Source organism: Nycticebus coucang, chromosome X (genome assembly GCF_027406575.1).
Source record: "Nycticebus coucang isolate mNycCou1 chromosome X, mNycCou1.pri, whole genome shotgun sequence".
NCBI classification, from domain to species: Eukaryota; Metazoa; Chordata; class Mammalia; order Primates; family Lorisidae; genus Nycticebus; species Nycticebus coucang.
Window position 1 is genome coordinate 63,145,252 of NC_069804.1, and position 22,066 is coordinate 63,167,317.

The 22,066-nt window shown below is 39.3% G+C and overlaps 1 protein-coding gene across 3 annotated transcripts in view; it reads right to left on the bottom strand.

Annotated features, from left to right (window-relative positions):
* Positions 1 to 21,924, bottom strand: part of PFKFB1 (6-phosphofructo-2-kinase/fructose-2,6-biphosphatase 1) — a 74,141-nt gene extending 52,217 nt beyond the window's left edge. The window contains exons 1-2 of one of the 3 annotated variants that reach the window (XM_053579894.1): positions 21,471 to 21,924; positions 20,147 to 20,282 (exon numbers count right to left, since the gene is read on the bottom strand). In XM_053579894.1, coding sequence (XP_053435869.1) covers positions 20,147 to 20,177 — 31 coding nt within the window. In that variant the 5' untranslated portion in view covers positions 20,178 to 20,282; positions 21,471 to 21,924. Of the gene's footprint in view, positions 1 to 15,455; positions 15,824 to 20,146; positions 20,283 to 21,470 lie in introns of those variants that run through there. The other 2 variants (XR_008377601.1, XM_053579893.1) reach the window with 2 other exon arrangements.
* Positions 21,925 to 22,066: the final 142 nt, after the last annotated feature.

The window sequence follows — 22,066 nt, forward strand, 5'->3', positions numbered from 1 at the left end:
TATCTGCAGGGTATCTGCAGTCCTGCATCATCTGCAAATACCAAGGGATGACTGTATATACAATGATTAAATGAGATTTAGTCCAAGCAAAGTTAGAAATGAAAAATGAAAAAATGCTCACCATCCCTAATTATTAGGCAAATGCAGATTAAAACCACCCTGAGATATCACCTAACCCCAGCGAGAATGGCCTATATCACAAAATCTCAAAACTGCAGATGCTGGTGCAGTTGTGGAGAGAAAGGAACACTTTTACACTGTGGGGGGGACTGCAAACTAATACAACCTTTTTGGAAGGAAGTATGGAGAAACCTCAAAGAACTCAACCTAGACCTCCTGTTTGATCCTGCAATTCCATTACTGGGCATCAATCAAAAAGGGAAAAAAAAACAAAAAACTTTTATATTAAAGACACTTGTACTAGGCTGTTTATCGCAGCCCCAATCTACAATTGCCAAAATGTGGAAACAACCTAAATGTCCTTCAACCCAGGAATGGATTGGCAATCTGTGGTATATGTATACAATGGAATATTATTCAGCCATAAAAAATGGAGATTTTTCAGCATTTGTACTAACCTGGATGGAGGCGGAACACATTATTCTTAGTCAAGCATCACAGGAGTGGAGAAGTATAAATCCTATGTACTCAATTTTGATTTGAAGACAATTAATGATTATTAATAACATGGTGGGGCATGGGAGAAGGGGAGAGCAGACAGAGAAATAGGGAAGGATAGAGGGAGAGGAAAAGAAAAAAAAAGAAAAAAAAAGGAAATAGTGACTAATTTTCACATAAATTGGTTTTAATTTTGATCAAAGTATATTACTTAAACATTAATTCTTAACTCAACATGTTAATATGTTGTTTAGGATATTGTATCCTCATTTATAAGTGACATATGTTTGTAATTTCTCCTTTATAATAATATATTTTCTCCAACTTAATATCAGGTGTAGCCAGATCAAGTAGAATGATTTTGATGTATTTCTTCTTTTTCTATTGTCTATATGATATAGCATGATGTTTTTTGAAGTTATTTTTTTACTTTTATTTATAAATGTTAGTTGTCTATTTTTTGATACTTAAAAAAACAATAAGTTAACTGATGACTCCATACTGAATCTCAGAATCAAAGCATTCTATAATAGACATTCTCTTATTTGACAATGTGAATATTACTTTCTTTGCATTATTATTATTATTGCTCAATATTTTGATGATGCAATTGTCTGATTCCTTTTCTGAATGTATTTATGTTCCTTCATTCTTTATAAGGTTTTTGTTTCTAATCCTTATCTTAAAACATTGTTATTGTTATTAAATTTTAAGTCTTTTTAATTTTGTGAAGGCAAAAAAAGGAAACCTAATTAACACATGTATATGTAAAAATAAAAATTAAACAAAATAATAATTTTAAAAAAATCAAGAAAAGAAGACAAAACAAAACCATTACCAACATTCCACTTAAAACTGAAAGACTGAATGCTTTCCCTGAACATCAGGACCAATGTTAAGATTTCTATCTTCTCCATTCTTTTGTCATAATATTGAAAGGTCTAACCACTATAACGAGATCATAAAAGCAAATACAAGGCATACAGTTTAGAAAATAATGTTTTAAAATTCCTATTTGCCAATGCTATGATTATCTATACATAAATTATCCCCCCCTAAAAACTACAGGAATTCCTTCAGCTAACAAATGAGTTCATAATGGTTGCAAGATATAAGATCAATATACAAAAATTGATTGTGAGATTTTCATTTCTGGTATGACAGCATGAGGAGCTCTGAAACTCACTCCCTAATGAAACAAGCTAAGCTGTCAAAAATTACAACAAAACAACTATTTATTTTCTGACACAGAGTCTCACTCTATTGTCCAGGCTAGACTGCTATGGTATCAGCCTAGCTCACAGCAACCTCAAACTCCTAGGTTCAAACAATCCTGGCTCTGCTTCCTGAGCAGCTGAGACTACAAGTGCCAGCCATAATGCCTGTCCAATTTTTTTTTTTTTTGCAGTTTTTGGCTGGGGATGGGTTTGAATCCACCACCTTCAGCATATGGGGCTGGTGCCCTACTCCTCTGAGCCACAGGCGCCGCCCCTAATTTTTCTATTTTTTGTAGAGACAGGGTATTGCTCTTGCTCATGTCAGTCTGAAATGCCTGAATTCAAGGGATACTACCACCTCAGCCTCCCTGAGTTCTAGGATTACAGGCACAAGCCACCACAACTGAACAGAACAACCTTTTAAAATTCATGGAATGCAGCATGTGAAGAAATGTTTATTCAAGAACATTTACTAAAATTTAGTAAGAACAGAGTCTGTGATATTTCTACCATGTGACTACTGTCCCCATGATTAGCTTGATGGAAGTTCTGCTCAAGGTGTGTATAGCCAAGATGAAGTTCCCTCTCTCCTTACACAGAACTTCCAATCAATGATATGATATTCCAATGCAAGGGACAGATTACCACCATTTTGCATTCCCTCTAGCTCAGAGATGCAGAGGTTAAATTCTGGCAAGTATGGCTAAGACATTGGGGGATTCTTTCTTCCACCCTGTCCCTGTGAGGCTATATCCCAGGTGCACCAGTCTGAAAATTCTAAGGTCCTAATAACCTTCATTCTAACTTGCTTATAAAGTACATTCCACACCAGGACAAGCAAAGGGAGAAGATCAGAGGCTACTGCCTCATCCAGCAGTCAGAGCAGTGGTTCAGAGAATATGCTCATGGAGAGAGGTAATTCATAAGACAAAATAGCTCTTAAACTCTCCCCAAAGAAACTGACTTTATTTTAAACAGAGGGCAAAGAAGATCAGATTTAGGGTGCTCTCATAAACTACAGGTAACTTAACTAGGGGCAACAAGCTAAACCATAGGCCAGCTAGTTCACCAGAGAAAACCAGAGATATAAACAGGTAAGAACAGTCTTTCTAGGGAAAGAATAAATCTCAAAGACTGACCTCAAAAACTAGCCCTGCCAGAGTTTAATTGAATAAGTCTGCTGAGGAATGTATGCTTCAGGGCATTGTCCCTCTTCCCCTGAAAAAATAGAATAGTCAGCTAGTAGTTAGTGGCAGCTTGAGTATAAACTAAATGGTATGATAGTTTAAAAGACTGTCAGGAAAAGCTGTGCCCTCCAAGAAGCAACACCAAAGGGAAATGGACATCACTAAAATTGCCTAGCCAGGTAACAAAGTAGAGTTACATAGGAGTAAGGAAATTAAAGAATGTAAAATTTCAAAAATAATAATTATAATAATATACTGTTGAGTTTTTAGTATACAAATATGTATGAAACATGTGTAATAGCTCAAACAAATGGGATAGAGTTATATAGAAGTAACATTTCTATATATCATTGACATTCAGTTAGTATATATCTAGAGTAAACTCTGAATGTTAATATGTATAGGAAAAGCCCTAGAGCCACCACTAAGCAAAAACCCTCAAAAATGCATAATAAAAATAATTAAATGGGCCGGTGTAGTAGCTTATGCCCATAATCCTAGCATGCTGGGATGCTAAAATTGGTGGATCACCTGAGCTCAGAAGATTGAGACCAGCCTAAGTAAGAGCAAAATCCCATCTTTACTAAAAATACAAAAGCTAGCCAGGCATTGTGGCAGGCCCCTGTAGTCTCACCTACTGGGGTGGCTGAGGCAAGAGGATCACTTGAGCCCAAGAATTTGAAGTTGCTATGAGCTAGGACAGTCATTAAAAAAACATTAAATGGAGGAGAGATTAAAGATGGCGGCCGAGTAACAGCTTCCCTGCAACTGGGAACAGCGAGTCTGGGGAGACAAGACCCCAGGCATCTCTGGCCCGTGGGATCTGCTTATAATAATCCCTTTAAGGATACAGGGAGCCAGAAAGGGACTTCTGGACCCCAAGAGGAGGACAAAAACAGTGGAAAACTGCCAAGTGGTTGCGTGTGTTCGATCCACCTAATCACGCCGGCAACCGTAAGTACAAGCAGCAGTGAGACTGCAAACTGGAAAGGCCTTACCTGTGAATTGTTTTGGTGTTCTTGGACTTGGAACTCTGTTGAACTGCCTTTGGGAGAGCTTGAGCAGGAGTGTGGAGAATTTTGGGCATTGTCTGGGGCCCCAGACTGAGCCACTGAGCTGGGTGCAGGAAGCCATTGTGAAAGAACTGCCCCAGCAAGCTCCGCCCTCAGGGTCTCAGAGCAAGGATTGGGCGGGTCAAAGTAACCTACTGACTGAGCAGCCTAAAGGGGACAGAGCTGCCTTACAGCCTTAATCCTTAGGGGCAGAGTGAGACGGTTTTGGCACACTGGACCCTTGGGCTATTGCCCTGGGTAGAGTGCCATGACGTCACAGCTCATAGCAACCTCAAACTCCTGGGCTTGGCGCCACCCAGACCTCCATAAGAGCTGTGCAGAGACCCCTCACTGATGACCCGCACCCACCGGACCTCCGCACTCCCTGACCAGAACTGTAGGAGCCACCCAACCCTGCGTCCTCCCAGCTTCCACACTAGCCTGTCCATCTGGACAGGGACTCTTGTAGCTGTGTGCCCTTTGGAGCCCTCCCTTCCTCTGTGCAGAGCTCATCTCCTGGCCAGATACTGCTGGAGCCTTGGGCTCTCTGTGCCAAAGTGACTTGGCACCTGGCACTCCCAGAATCGTGCGCACCACCCCAAGCCCTGTTGCTGGATCCGGGTGTGTCACAAACTGGAGCTGATTCCACAACCAGAACTCCCTAGCTAGAGCAGCCCCAGAGGAACTACACAGGGTCACTCCCTACAAAGATCCAGCAACAATAGAGTGAACCCGCTGGGGTCTAATCTTGGAGAGACACCTCCCCAACTCTGAGGACAGCCAGAGGCAACGGTGAAAAACAATCATGAGGTGAAATCAACAGAAAAACTCTGGCAATATGAATAATCAGAGTAGATCAACTCCCCCAAGGATCATTGGGGCAGAAACAGCACAAGACCCCATGCACAAAGAAATAGCTGAGATGTCAGAAATTGAATTCAGGATCTGGATAGCAAATAAGAACGAATTAGAATTCCAAACGTTATCTCAAGAATTCAACCGATTCAAAGACCAAATGACCAAAGATTTCGACACATTGACACAAGAAGTTGAATCCCTCAAAGATCTGAGAAACACAGTAGAATCCCTCAGTAACAGAATGGAGCAAGCAGAAGAAAGGATTTCTGACATTGAAGACAAAGCTTACGAATGCTCCCAAACCCTCAAAGAAGAAGAGAAATGGAGAGCAAAAACAGACCACTCTCTCAGAGAGCTCTCGGATAATTTGAAGAAAACCAATATTCGTCTTATAGGGATCCCCAAAAATGACAAAGTGGCTTCACAAGGCACAGAGTCTCTTCTCCATGAGATTATGAAGGAGAAGTTTCCAGACATGCCAAGAGATTCTGAAATTCAGATAGCAGTTTCAGAACTCCAGCACAACTCAACCCAAATAAGACATGCCCCAGACACATCATAATCAATTTCACTAAAGTTAATATGAAGGAGAAAATTCTGAAAGCTGCCAGACAAAAGAAAACCATTACCTACAAGGGGAAGAATATCAGAATAACTGCAGATCTCTCTGCTGAAACTATTCAAGCTAGAAGAGGATGGTCATCGACTTTTAATCTCCTAAAACAAAATAACTTTCAACCCAGGATCCTGTACCCAGCTAAAATGAGCTTCATTTATGACGGAGAAATTAAATACTTCAACAACATTCACATGTTGAAGAAATTTGCCACAACTAAACCAGCTCTGCAGGACATTCTTAGACCTATCCTCCATAAAGACCAGCGTAATTCTCCACCACAATAGTAAACCCACCCCAAAAATTTCTGATCAAATTCCAACTTCCACAGTCGCAAAAGGATTAATAATGTCCACGGGTCTCTCGAAAGGCTTATCAATACTCTCAATTAATGTGAATGGTTTAAATTGTCCTCTAAAGAGGCATAGGTTGGCGGGCTGGATACAAAAACTCAAGCCAGATATCTGCTGCATCCAAGAATCGCATCTTACATTAAAAGACAGATATAGACTCAAGGTGAAGGGATGGTCATCTATATTCCAGGCAAATGGAAAGCAGAAAAAAGCAGGCGTTGCAATCCTGTTCGCAGATGCAATAGGCTTTAAACCAACCAAAATAATTAAGGATAAGGATGGACACTTCATATTTGTTAAAGGTAATACTCAATATGATGAGATCTCAATTATTAATATTTATGCACCCAACCACAACGCACCTCAACTTATAAGAGAAACTCTAACAGACACGAGCAACTCGATTTCCTCCACTTCCATAGTAGTTGGAGATTTCAACACCCCTTTAGCAGTCCTGGATAGATCCTCCAAAAAGAAGCTAACCAAAGAAATTTTAGATTTAAACTCAACCATTCAACATCTGGACTTAACAGACATCTACAGAACATTTCATCCCCAAAACACTGAATACACATTCTTCTCATCAGCCCACGGAACATACTCCAAAATTGACCATATCCTAGGCCACAAATCTAACCTCAGCAAATTTAAAAAAATAGAAATTATTCCTTGCATCTTCTCAGACCATCATGGAATAAAAGTTGAACTCAATAACAACAGGAACCTGCATACCCATACAAAAACATGGAAGCTAAACAACCTTATGCTGAAGGATACATGGGTTATAGACGAGATTAAGAAGGAAATCACCATATTTTTGGAACAAACAACAATCAAGACACGAATTACCAGAACCTCTGGGATACTGCAAAGGCAGTCCTAAGAGGAAAATTTATAGCACTGCAAGCCTTCCTCAAGAAAACGGAAAGAGAGGAAGTCAATAACTTAATGGAACATCTCAAGCAACTGGAGAAAGAAGAACACTTCAACCCCAAACGCAGCAGAAGAAAAGAAATAACCAAAATCAGAGCAGAATTAAATGAAATTGAAAACAAAAGAATTATACAACAGATCAATAAATCCAAAAGCTGGTTTTTTGAAAAGATCAATAAAATAGATAAACCTTTGGCCAACCTAACCAGGAAAAAAAGAGTAAAATCTCTAATTTCATCAATCAGAAATGGTAATGATTAAATAACAATAGTCCCCTCAGAAATTTAAAAAATCCTTAATGAATACTACAAGAAACTCTACTCTCACAAATATGGAAATCTGAAAGAAATCAACCAATACCTGGAAGCACGCCACCTACCAAGGCTTAGCCAGAATGAAGTGGAAATGTTGAACAGGCCTACGTCAAGTTCTGAAATAGCATCAACTATACAAAATCTCCCTAAAAAGAAAAGCCCAGGACCAGATGGCTTTACGACAGAATTCTACCAAATATTAAAAGAAGAACTAGTACCTATACTACTAAACCTCTTCCAAAATATAGAAAAAGAAGGAATATTACCCAGCACATTCTATGAAGCAAACCTCACCTTGATCCCCTAACCAGGGAAAGACCCAACAAGAAAAGAAAATTATAGACCAATATCACTAATGAATATAGATGCTAAAATACTCAATAAGATCCTAACAAACAGAATCCAACAACACATCAAAAAAATTATACACCATGACCAAGTCGGATTTATCCCAGGGTCTCAAGGCTGGTTCAATATACGTAAATCTATAAATGTAATTCAACACATAAACAAACGTAAAAATAAAGACCATATGATTCTTTCAATTGATGCAGAAAAAGCTTTTGATAATATCCAGCATCCCTTCATGATCAGAGCACTTAAGAAAATTGGTATAGAAGGGACATTTCTGAAACTGATAGAGGCCATCTACAGCAAACCCACAGCCAAAATCCTATTGAATGGAGTTAAATTGAAATCATTTCCATTAAGATCAGCAACCAGGCAATGTTGCCCATTGTCTCCATTGCTCTTTAACATTGTAATGGAAGTTTTAGCCATTGCAATTAGGGTAGAAAAGGTGATCAAGGGTATCCACATAGGGTCAGAAGAGATCAAACTTTCACTCTTCGCAAATGATATGATCGTTTATCTGGAAACACTAGGGACTCTACTACAAAACTCTTAGAAGTGATCAAGGAATACAGCAGCGTCTCAGGTTACAAAATCAACATTCATAAATCGGTAGCCTTTATATATACCAACAATAGTCAAGTTGAAAAAAAATTAAGGACTCTATCCCATTCACAGTAGTGCCAAAGAAGATGAAATATTTGGGAGTTTATCTAACAAAGGACGTGAATGATCTCTATAAAGAGAACTATGAAACTCTAAGAAAAGAAATTGCTGAAAATATTAACAAATGGAAAAACATACCATGCTCATGGCTGGGAACAATCAACATTGTTAAAATGTCCATACTACCCAAAGCAATATATAATTTCAATGCAATCCCTATTAAAGCTCCACTGGTATACTTTAAAGATCTTGAAAAAACAATACTTCGTTTTATATGGAATCAGAAAAAACCTTGAATAGCCAAGACATTACTCAGAAATAAAAACAAAGCAGGAGGAATTACGCTACCAGACCTCAGACTATACTACAAATCGATAGTGATCAAAACAGCATGGTATTGGTACAAAAACAGGGAAGTAGATGTCCGGAACAGAATAGAGAACTAAGAGATGAACCCAGCTACTTACCGTTATTTAATCTTTGACAAGCCAATTAAAAACATTCAGTGGGGAAAAGATTCCCTATTAAACAAATGGTGCTGGATGAACTGGCTGGCAATCTGTAGAAGACTGAAATTGGACCCACACCTTTCACCATTAACTAAGATAGACACTCACTGGATCAAACATTTAAACTTAAGACATGAAACTATAAAGATACTAGAGGAGAGTGCAGGGAAAACCCTTGAAGAATTCGGTCTGGGTGAGTATTTTATGAGGAGGAACCCCTGGGCAATTGAAACAGCTTCAAAAATACACTACTGGGACTTGATCAAACTAAAAAGCTTCTGCACAGCCAAGAACACAGTAAGTAAAGCAAGCAAACAGCCCTCAGAATGGGAGAAGATATTTGCAGGTTATGTCTCCGACAAAGGTTTAATAACCAGAATCCACAGAGAACTCAAACGCATTAGCAAGAATAGAACAAGGGATCCCATCGCAGGCTGGGCAAGGGATTTGAGGAGAAACTTCTCTGAAGAAGACAGGCGTGCGGACTTCAGACATATGAAAAAATGCTCATCATCTTTAATCATCAGAGAAATGCAAATCAAAACTACTTTGAGATACCATGTAACGCCAGTGAGACTAGCCTATATCACAAAATCCCAAGACCAGAGATGTTGGCGCAGATGTGGAGAAAAGGGAATACTTTTGCACTGCTGGTGGGAATGCAAATTAATACATTCCTTTTGGAAAGAGATATGGAGAACACTTAGAGATCTAAAAATAGATCTGCCATTCAATCCTGTAATCCCTGTACTGGGCATATACCCAGAAGACCAAAAATCACATCATAACAAAAATATTTGTACCAGAATGTTTATTGCAGCCCTATTCATAATTGCTAAGTCATGGAAGAAGCCCAAGTGCCCATCGATCCACGAATGGATTAATAAATTGTGCTATATGTACACCATGGAGTATTATGCAGCCTTAAAGAAAGATGGAGACTTTACCTCTTTCATGTTTACATGGATGGAGCTAGAACATATTCTTCTTAGTAAAGTATCTCAATAATGGAAGAAAAAGTACCCAATGTACTCAGCCCTACTATGAAACTAATTTAGGGTTTTCACATGAAAGCTATAACCCAGTTACAACCTAAGAAAAGGGGGAAGGGGGAAAGGGAGGGGAGCGAGGGGGGAGGTGGGTAGAGGGAACGGGATTGGGGGATTACATCAGCGGTGCATCTTACAAGGGTATATGTGAAACTTGGGAAACGTTCTGTGAAGCTAGTGAATGATGCCCCATGAATATATCAATGTACACAGCTATGATTGAATAAAAAATAAAAATAAAAAAATAACAAAAAAAGAAAAATTAAATTCCCCTTCATGATAAAATAACCCAACAAACTAATAGAAAGAAAGATCCTAAACCTGATAAACACATCAAAGAAAATCATACAGCTAATATTACAGCTAATGATAAATGATTGAATGTTTTCTTCCTAAATTCAAGAACAAAAGAAAGATGTCTGCTTTCACCTCATCTTTTCAACACTCTAGTATAGCTTCTAGTCATGGTCATGGGTAAGAAAAAGAAATAAAAAACATCAAGATTGGACAAGAAGAAATAAAATTATCTCTATTTGCATATAACATAGTCTTACATAATGAAAATCCCAAGGAATGCACTAAAAAGACTATTGGAACTAATGGATGTTTCCAGCAATGTTTCAGGAAACACGATCAATACAGAGAAATCAATTATATTTCTGTAAAGTAGCAATGAGCAAACAAAATGAAATTAAGAAAAATAATTGTTTTCAATATCATCAAAGACAAAATTCTTAAGACAATATTTAAAAGAATGTAAAACTTACACTCTGAAAACTACAAAATGTCGTTGAAAAAAATTACAGATCTAAATAAATGCAACAACATCCCATATTCAGGGACCTAAGACTTAATATTGTTAAGAAGGTAATACTCCACAACTGGTCTATAGATTCATTGCAGCCACAATCAAAGTCCCAGCTGAATTCCTTGCAGAAATTGACAAACTGACACTATAATTCACATGTAAATTCAAAGGGCAAAGAATAGCTAAAAGAATTTTTGAAAATAACGTGAAAAAGAACAAAATTGGGAGACTTACATGTCCCAATTTCAAAATTTACTAAACACTATAGTAATCAAGACTGTGTGGTACTGGCATAAAAATAGATATGCAAACCAATGTAATAGAACTATAGAGTCCAGAAATAAAACCTCAAAATTGTGCTTACCTGATTTTCATCAAGGGTGCCAAGACAATTCAGAGAGGAATGAAGAATCTTTTCAAAAATATGTTGCTTGGACAACTAGATATCCATATGCTAAAGAATAAAGTTGGATTTCTATCTCAAACCATAAGCAAAAATTAAGTCAAAATGAATCAAAAACCTAAATGTAAGTGTTAAGACTATAAAACTTTGAGAAGAAAACCTAGGAATAAATATTTGTGACATTGAATGCTATAACATGAATTAACTTTGAAAATACTATGCCCAATCAATGGACTCAGATACAAAAGGCCACATACTATATGACACTACTTATATGAAATGCCTGGAACAGGCAAATTCCTAGAGACTTAAAGTATAGTATAGGTAGTTTTCAGGGACTGAGAGGGGGACAGAATTGGGAGTGACTCTAAAGAGGCTTCTTTTGGTATGATGAAAATGGGCTGGAATTAGTGGTAATGGTTGCATACTTATATGAATATACTCAAAACCACTACATATACACTTGAAAATGGTGAATTTTATGGTATGCAAAGATAATTTCCTGACACATTGATAAAATAATTCAATTTACCAGGAAGATATAGCAATTCTAAATTTATTTATAATTATCTACAAACTTTCAAACTGACAGAATTTCAGAGGGAGACATGAGCAAATTTTCTACAACAGGCAGCCAAAACCCCATAAGAATACAGAACATTTGAGCCAGATTAACAAACATGACTTAATTTTTGTATATACTAAATAGAACTGTAAAATGCACATTCTTTTCAAGAGCTCATGGAACACTTACCAGAATTGTTCATATATTGGTCCATAAGGCAAATTTCAACAGATTTCAAAGAACTAAAATCATACAGAGTTGTTCTCTGACAATAATGGAATTAAACTAGAAATGACAGGGTACTGATATATCAAACAGAAGCTGGCAACAAGTACTAGAGGCCTCCTGGTATGACTGGCAATAACTAACTCTTTAGTTTCTAAATGATTATCATATAGATCTTAGTAGTCTTGGGAAACAGACTGAAATGGCCAGGGTAACTGAATAAATGATGGAGAGACTAAGAAAGCCTGGGGTAGTGTCAATTTATCAAAAGGTCTGGAACTATTTAAAAAATTTTATGGCCAAACAATTGTGCATCTGTGGACTATCAGCCCTGTTTAGTAGGCCAATTACAGCATCGGATACTTATATTAGAAAAGAAGAAAGTGTGAAAATTAATGAGCTGACCAGCTAACTTTACAACTTAAAAAAAAAAAAAAACTAGAATATAGTGAAAGTAGAAGAAATAGAAAAATGAGAAAAATAATATGACATAAAATACAAAGTATTTTCAAAAATGAAAAGTTGGTCCATTTAGAATTATAAAACTGATGAACTGGCAAAATTGATCAAGAGAATAAAAAGATGGTACGAATCAACAATATTAGAAGAAAAAGAGAGGCTATACTGAAAACGCAACAGAGATGTAAAAGATATGAAGATTAAATCTTTATGTAAATAAATTTGAAAACTGATGTGACATAGAAAAAGTCCTAGAAAACTTGGCAGTGCCTGTGGCTCAAAGGAGTAGGGAGCTGGCCCCATATACCGGAGGTGGCAGGTTCAAACACAGCCCCAGCAAAAAAAAAAAAAAAAAAAAAGTCCTAAAAAACTGTAACTATAAAAAGCTAACATAAGTAGAAATAGCAAACATAAATGACTCTAAAACTATTAAAGAAACTGTATCAGTTACAGTGTTAAAAGAGACAGAGACATCAGGCTCAGATGGTTTTAACTGTAAGTTATACCAAATATTTGAGGAACAGATAGTTCCCTGGATGACAACTGTGAGAGAAAAGAATGAAAGGAAATAGTTCTCACCTCATTTTATGAGGTTAGTATAACCTTGACACTAAAATCAGACCAAGACAACATAAGAATGAAAAATGACAGGCCAATCTCATTCTGGAATAAAATGCTAAAATCTGAAACAAAATACTAGTGAGTGAATTAAGAAATTTTTAATTATCCCAAGACTGATAAGATTAGTTCAAAGTAAGAAAAACTCTAATGTAACAAACCACATCAACAGGTTAAAGTAGAAAATTAGTATGTCATCTCTGTGAATAACAGAAAACATGTTTAATAAAACTCAACATCCATCTAATTTTTAAAAGATGAGTGCATCTTTTAAAAATTATATTGGCAAACTAGAAATAAATGGGAACTTCCTTAACCTGTTAAATGATATCTACCAAAAAACCACAGCAAATTTACTTAATAGTGAAACTTTTAATCATTCATTTTAAAATCAGGATCAAACATAAGCATGTACACTATTAACATTTCTTTTTAACATTCCCTACACATTATGCACATGTATTATGTTAAAGGTGGGATGTGAAAAGTCTTGACAGTATTGTAATATAAGAAAAAGATAAAAATATGGATTAGAGGGAGAAAATGAAAGGTCATATAAATTATCAAAACTAATAAAAGTTAGGAGGCTTGCTAGTTACAAATTTATTATACAAAAAATATTGTATTTGTATACATTAGCAACAAACTGCTACAAGACATAATTTTCTAAAAATATACTATTAGCAATAAGATACAATAATAAGAAAAACATTTCACAAAGAGAATGATCCAAGAAAAAGGTGATTCAGATCTTTCTGGGAGCAATAGCCTGGCCTCCCCAGTAAGAGGTGAGGCAGACACCACCCAAGGAAAGACCTGGCAACCACTATTTACATTTTTTGCAGCTGTGGTCTGATGAAATTCAGTTAATCATTAACAAAAGACTATCTTGTGCACACAGAGCCCCATTCTTGGCTGTGGTGAATGGTAGAATGGAGGTAACATGGGATACCATTTACTGAGCATCTGCTATGTGCAAGGCTCAAGGCTTGATGCTGGGGACATGGTGGTTAACAAGACCACAAGACCACACACTACTTTCTTGTATAAATAATGAAAAGTAACATTTACTGAGTGCTTAGTATGTGCTGGACACTCTCAAAAGCACTTCACATGCTTAAGCTCATCTAATCTTCACACCACAATTATTAATGTCATTTTACAGGTGAGGAAACAGAATCCCAGTTTGGTTAAGCAACTTCTCTAAGGTCACAGAGGCAGGCTGTGGCAGACTCAAATCTAGGCAGTGTGAATCCAGAACCTCTCAATCAGTAAATCACCCCAACAACATTGGGAGGTATATATTAATTCTGTTTTATAGTTGAGGAAAGTAAAGTACAGAACTATAGTGAGAAGTGAGCAAATATTTAATTTGTGCCTTCTATGTGACAGAGACTATATTAGGTGATTTATGTATATTATCTTTCAACTTGAAATACATGGTTCCCAGGAATATAAGGGTTCTAATTCTAGAGGACCCATGTATGCAGAGAATGGCTTGGCTGCTTGTCAGCTAAACCTACAGCCCTTTGAAAGGACTGAGAGTGGGCTCCTAGATCTCCAGATGAGTGACTGAAACTGCTGGTGGAGAGGAAGAATAGGAGGATTTTTTTCCCTCTTCCTTCATCTACACCCTACATCTTAAACACTGTATTTAACACCCCACATCTTCCTGGATCCTCTAAGCAACTCCTGTTCCTCCCACTAGCCCTGAGCTTGGGCCTCTTCTAGCATTAGCAGGGCAGAAACTTGCTCATCTGGTCTTTGGGGTGTTTGGGTCCCACAGCCCTCAGCTACTTTAACTTCTCCCACCTTGTGGTTCCTCAGGCTACAATCATTGGGCTGGAAGCACTTTGGCCCACAACTATCCCCCGTTATCTACGGAAAATGGTAGACTTCAGTTTTAAAAAAATATTTGCATGTTTTGTTTGCTTGTCCATTGCCCTTGCTCTTTCTTAAATTTCCAAAGTGAATGCCATATGAGTAGGCTGTCCCTGAGAGACCAAGTATTGTCTTCTACCTCAAATCCTACGAGCAGCAAGAGGGTCCATCTGTGCCAAAAAGTTGGGAAGTCAACTTTTTCCCAACTCATGCAGGTACAGACTAGACTAAGAAGAGGCTTGAGAAAGGGAAGGAGCAGTACTGACCAGTAATGTGGTACCACTGTGTACTCAGTACCTGTCACCTGAGAGACGATGCCAGAGACCATCCCCTTATTTCATCCAGGCACTATCAGTCAGGCAAGATCAGGTCCCAGTCACATTACAGAAGTCACCCAAATGAAACATTCCAGGATAGCACTGAACCAAACAAGAAACATGAAATTCCAAACAATAAGCATTCCAAATAAGTTCTGGATAAGAAAGGAAAAGTTCCTAGTCAAAGTTCATCATGCTTTTGATGAAGATGGTCTTTATTAATTCTCCTTTGTCTGTCTTAATCTCTTTTCTCTTTCCATCTGTCTTTCTCATTCTTTCCTCACCTTTTCTGATAATAGACTCTTATCCTACAGCTAATTCATTCAGCTGTTCATCTATTCCACCTTTTAGGTTGGGGTGGGAGTGGATGATAGGTAGGGAGGGTTGCATCATTTGCTCTTCTCCACCCATTCTACCTCTACCACCGTGAAGCCCATGAAAATAAACCCCACTTACAGCCCCTTCTCCGTTGTAGCCCACTGCTGCCGCTGCTGTGTGGAATCCAGATCTTCTGCAACCTAGTTTGGGTGAGCTCCCCCATCTCTTGAGACATCTTAGAAGTCACAGCTAATGACACTATTGCCCACACGGCACCACACCTCAGTTCCTATTTTACTAGCTGCCCCTTCCCTTGATATATGGCAACAGTAGGTGGGTTGGGTCAGGGAACGGCAGTGGGCTTCTGTGCCCTCTCACAACCTGTCTCTTGATCTCTGTCCTCTTTTCTCTAGTCCTAGCCTGCCTCTACTCTTGTATGTACCAGTGGGGGCTTGGGTGCAGAGAGCAAGAGGTTGGGCAGAGGCCTCTGAACTCCAAGGGCTATGTACATAAAGATAAGCTGGAGCACAGCAAGGAAGGCAGCCAACAAAACAGCCCAGGTCTGGCCAGCCACTTCCCTCCAATGAAGGCAGGACTAGTAGAGTATGCAAATAAAAGACCAAAGATCATGAGCTTATATCCTGTGTGGGATGGGGAAGCAAAGGTAATGGTGGTGGTAGGTCTCAGAAGCTTTCACAGCTTTGAAAAAAAGAAAAGAAAACAAACAAACAAACAAAAAACAGATCCAAGTAGAATGTCAAGCTCCAAAACAGAAACAGCCACATCAGAAATGCAAGGTTTTGAGGACAAAAACACAAAGTCCCTAATGAAAATATGGATCTTTTGAGCTAGCAATTAAAGGCACAGACTGGAAATGTAAAGTGCACTGCCTTAGTGCTCTCCTCACCCAAAATGTTACTGCAACCCTTGTTTTCTCTTGGATTCTGCTGCTTTTCCTGCCACAGGGCATCTTCTTCCTAAAATGTGCTGCCTGCGAAACTCTTGGAGAGATTGGCACTATCTGATAATCTATATACTCTCTCTAGCCAAAAGAAAGTAAATCCAAGTAAATATGACACCTTAGGAAGAGGAGTGGATGCAGCCATTGCTGGAAGGAGAAATGGTAAGCACTGCCCAAGTGGTTGCCAGTTGAAAGCAGGTTCTGTAGGGAGAAGGACATCATGATCTGATCTAAAACCTGGCTACGGTTCCTCATGCCAAGCAACTGGGATAGAGGCTCAGGAGGGTGAAGACTGCACTAGGGAGAGTGTGGGGAGCAGGGAGAAATGGCCTCAAAATAGGACAAGTCCATAGGACAGAGCCAACCAGCCCAGATGATCCATTCCCTTACCCCTTGCCCTTCTTCCCATTGTTTTGAGGCATTTATGTGTAGAACTCAAGTAGCTGCACAGCTTGCTTGAAAGATGTCCAAGTGCACTCTTCCTTCATTATTTCACAACCTTCCCACCCCCTAATGAACCTCCAGTGATTGGCTACAAGGAAGCTCATCTTTCTTCCATTCAACTGGGCTACAGGAAGGCAATCTCTTGGGGAAAGAAATCTCCAATCTTCACCTTTGAGGGAAGTGCTGTCAGCTTCACTTTACCTTGAATGAAGTTCTCTAAAATACATTTGCACAGTCTTAGTCTACATAAGGATCAGATTCCCTCCAGTTGCTCTGTATAAATCATATCAAACATTCAAAGAATTCCAGAGCCCACCCACCTAAATAAATCTACTGAGACAGAGGATCACACTGGTTAAGAACAAGGGACTCTGGGGCCATACTACCTGACTAGAATCCTATCTCTTCCTCTAGATAACTATGAGACATTGGAAAGAAAACTGAACTTTTCAGTGCTTCAATTTTCTCATCTGGAACATGGGAGTAATAGGAATACCTACCAGCTTAAGGGATGCTAAAGATTTAATGTGGCATTATACGTAAAGCACCCTGGAAAATGCTAAAAATATATTACCTAACACTGTTATTCCCTTTGTGAAGTAAATAATCAATCACCTCTTTGACTAATCTTCAACCTCTACTATAATGCTAAGCATACAGAAACACTCAATAAAAGAAATCTGCAATATTATGTTAAAGAGTTAACACTTACAATACACAGAGCTCCTATAAACCAAATGAAAAATGAACTCATTTTTGATCTTCTGGTCTTTTTGTAAAGACTTACGAGATTATTTCATCTCATTTTCTCAAGTAAAAAAACTGAGGCCTAGAAATATCTTCCTGAGGTCACATAGAAAATCAGTGGCCAAGTCAGGAGTAGAACACAGGAACCTAATTTTCCCCAGTTCAGATATTATCTTTGGTTAATTGATCAAGCAAGCTTGATTTAAGAATGTGGTCTTCCAGGTTAGCTCAGAACTCCTAGAATCTCAGAACTAAGCTTTGGAAGAGATATAACTCTATTAACATCTTCTAATTGGTATAATTCTGTTAATGCTAATTATCTTAATCATAAACCTTTTCATGTTAGTTTTCTATCACCCACAAAGCAACAATGCTTATCTTATCCTATTTGCTCATTACAAATATGCTCACTAGTCTCACAAGTAAATAGGTATGGGAGGGTGAGTGGCTTGTCCAAGGTATGCTAGCTGGTCACATGAATGTCTCTTCTCTGTTTACAATTTTGTCCTCATGACCCCACTAGGAGGCAGAAAGATAATTTTAGCAGTGGGAAATCTGAGATAGGAGGCTAGCAGGCTTTTGACAAGGTCTAAAAAGATAAATCTGGTGTCTAGGCTTGAAAATCTAACTTAAAACTATCTGGAACTAGCTATCAGACAACTCACTACTGTTAGCAATTCTGATACCAGAAGCAGGAGAACAACACAAATTTTATGGAAAGGCCTAGGCCTGGCATTCAAGGCTATTCTCAATCAATCCCTATCCTATTTTCCTAGCCATGTCTCTTGACCTCCATGCATAAACTGCACCACCTGATTCAATGGGCCCCAAAATAGACCATGTATTTTCCTTTACCTGGGCCTTTGCTTAGCCTGGAATACCTTCTCTCCTATTCTATTCTCAAATCTGACTCACTCTTCAAGGTGTGGTTAAATATTCACTTCCTTTGGAAAGTGGTTCTTCTCTCCTTGGGACAGGTTTTATCTTTGGTTCTTGTATTGCCTACATGGTCTTGCCTACAAAATAGTCACCAGTGTTTTCCTGTTCTGCTTCCCCGCTAGACTGTGAGCTCCTTAGAAGACTGGATCTCAGTGATATGTGATGTGTGCTTTTAGTACCCAGTGTAGGCCCTGTCTCAGAGGATAGTGGAGACATCAAAGGATGTTTGTACAGGTCATACTTCTTTGCCATACACATAGGTGAAATGAACATGTGGACAAGTAAACCCTGTTCAACATGGTAAATGACATAACAGAGAGCTGTGCAGGGAATTGGATGGGAGAACTAACTTTATATGAAGTGGAAGATGGCACCTAGAAAGATTCCCCAACCTCAACTTGGGCAGAACAGGATAAGCAAAGGAATGAAGTCCTCTCTGAAAAAGTGAATGAACTACTGAAAGATAAAGGGTTCACTTACTATCAGATTCTCACTCAAGACTAAGACCTGAGCTGCAAATTCAAAAATGGGGCTATCTCTAGGAAACACATATAGTGTTTTTCAAGGTTCAAAGATCCTTCTCCTACCCCCAAAATTATTTAAAGCAACATCAAGACAGTGCTGATGGGTAATAAAATCACAAATGAGGTCTCCCTATTGGTAATATTCAGAGTGTCTGCGGGTGAATGAATTTGTGAAGGGATAGGGTGGGAAGGTAGATTGGTCAAAGGCTTACAAGCCAGGTGCATGTATATGAGCATCAGGCTTTCTGTAGCAGCAGCCTAGGATCCACTTCCTCCTCAGCCACTGCCCATGGCCCACCATTCCCCTACTACTTTTAGCTCACTGCCTGGGCCTCAAAGCTCACTGAATCCTTGTCCTAGAAGAAGCTCTCCACAAACCATAGTCACTCAGGGAAAAGAGTAACCAGAGGGCTGTGGGTGGCATTGCCTTTGGAGGCTATAGAAAAATCAGGATCGCTAATCTCAGAGCAGAGAAGTCCTGAAATGTCTCTGAAGAGTTTTGGTTCCTGTCCTCCCACCCCTCTTGATCTTCAGACATTTCTCTGAGGGAAGTAGGCTAGGAACTTTGATTTCCATTTTAATGAAGAAGTAACTGATGGCTATAGAAGCTAGAGAACTTATTCAAAGTGCCACAACTCAACCCTACTTTATATGCCAATGACGAGGTAAGGGATATAATCGCAGTCACTTGGCTCATTCCAAACTGGACTAGACTAAGTTGGATAGACTTCCAAAGGTGCTATGGCTTCCTTGGGACAATGTCCCACAAAGGCAGGTCAGAACTCATAGATGGGGCGGCGCCTGTGGCTCAGTCGGTAAGGCACCGGGCCCATATACCGAGGGTGGCGGGTTCAAACCCAGCCCCGGCCAAACTGCAACAACAACAACAAAAAAATAGCCGGGCATTGTGGCGGGGCACCTGTAGTCCCAGCTACTCGGGAGGCTGAGGCAAGAGAATCGCTTAAGCCCAGGAGTTGGAGGTTGCTGTGAGCCGTGTGAGGCCACGACACTCTACCGAGGGCCATAAAGTGAGACTCTGTCTCTACAAAAAAAAAAAAAAAATACAGATAGATAAATTAGGTAATCATATTTCCCCAACTTTCCCATACCCTTTAATGCACATTTAAACCGATCATCTAGGCAACAAAAACTTTCCAGAGAGCCTAAAGAATGGATATGGACTTGTGTAACTTCTGTCTACTTTTCTCACCTACCTTTTCTCCTGGAGGTTTTTTCTTCCATCATTAATTATCCAACATTCAGTTCTCTTACATTTACAAGCCCCAAAGCAGGTCCAGTGGGTAGCATCAAAGAGGGAGCCTGGAGGAATTTGTTGGTTCCCTGAAAAAGCTGAGGAAGTATCCTTGTTAAGGGAGTAGGGTGTGCTCTGTTGAAATATCAGCTGCTGTAGTTGTCAAAGAAGTTCCTGAGCCACCAGAGCCTTTTCTCTTCAGTCCAACGATGTGTTCACCTTGCCCCAAAGGTCAGAACTAATATTAACAAGCCATGGCAGAATGGGGAAATTAAAACCAGCTATTGAGACAGGCAAGGTCTGAATTTCCTTGGGGCTAAGTTTCAAATCAGTCTTCAGTATAAATAGGCACAATCTCTTACTGGAAAGCAATTTGTTAATATGAAGCAAGAGCAATAAAAAATTTCATTTCCTTTGTTCTAGTTACCCCACTCTTAGGACTCAATGCTGAGTCAATAACCTCCAAAGCATGAAAAAGCTCAAGACACACAAATTTTTAATTACAGAACTATTTTCTGAACATCAGCTTGCTGCGTCTTTTTTGTAGCCACTGAAGATGATAGCTATAAGGCCGTGGAATTATGGGAAAAAAAGAATTATGTCACAAGTCTGGGTGAGCACCCTAAAGATGTAAAATCATGATTTTCTGTGGACATTGGGCATGCCCATTATTTCCATTTTTGTGCTGCCAAAAATAATCCATAAGCCTCTTGATGCTCTTGCTATTGCCCTTTGTTTATTTATTCAGTATTTATTGCCTCCTAATATACGTTGGGTCCAGTATTAGGGGATAGGGCTAACAAGATGAATCAGTTATGGTCATTGCTCTCAAGCTGCTAGCAGTCTAGAGGCAACAGAAGTAGAAATCAATGTTAGCTATGCATTGTGCTATGACAGAATGGCTCATAGGGTGCTGTGGAGGACAGGAAGAAAAGGGCTAACTGGGGAAGTGAGTATTTAGGTAAAATGTACTCAGGAAACTAATTTTTGAGCTAATTAAGATACGGTTGGAATGCTGGTTCTAACACTTCTGTGAGGCTGACGTGAATTCACTGAAACACTCTTAGCCACTATGTCCTGAGAATGAAATAAGATAATGTATACAGAACAGCCATGGATGAAGAGTGCATGTGGGAATACTTAAGGAAAGAGTGATATCTTGATGTGCTTGCATTACTAGTAATAATGATTTTTATAAGTTTCAAACCGATATTCAATTATTAATGGATACATTAGAGGCAGTATTGCTCAGGAGCTTAAATTTTCTGAGCTTCAATATTACTTACCTGAGAAATGGAGCCAAGAGCAAGTATATGTTCAGCCATATTCTTCCCAATGTTATGAGCCACAAGACAAATAATGGCTGCAGGTAGAGTTCGAGACAGTCTCCTCTTACCCCCTGACCCAATAAAGCCAAAGGCCCTCCTCCTAGGCCTTATCCCAGTAGTGCGGTTCTCAGCATTCCCTCCTCCAACCAAGAACCTCCCTCGCCCCACCCAATTGCGCCAGTACTCCTGGGGCTCAGCCGTCTGTGCCCTTGGGAGAGCGGTTCCTCGCCTGGGGGCGGGGCTTTGGCCGCTCAGCTGTTTGCTCAGAATTCCGCAATTTAAAAAGTGACATAATCCCACTTGTAAGTAGCTGGAAGCACCAAGGGGGCTTTTAAGGAAAGGAAAAACGCGGTCTCAGCTGTCCTAACCAGCGTGTGGACAAAAGGGCAGGAGCCCATCTAGAGACTCTCCTCTCGCCATTCCTTCCTCCTAGACAACCGCTCCCTTCAGCGTCCGCCCCGTTGCCCCTCCCGCCAATGAGAGCTGAGAAGCTCCGAGCTCCGCCCTGCGTGGTTTCGTAGGTCTCACGCGAACGCCTGTCTTCGGAGGTGCAA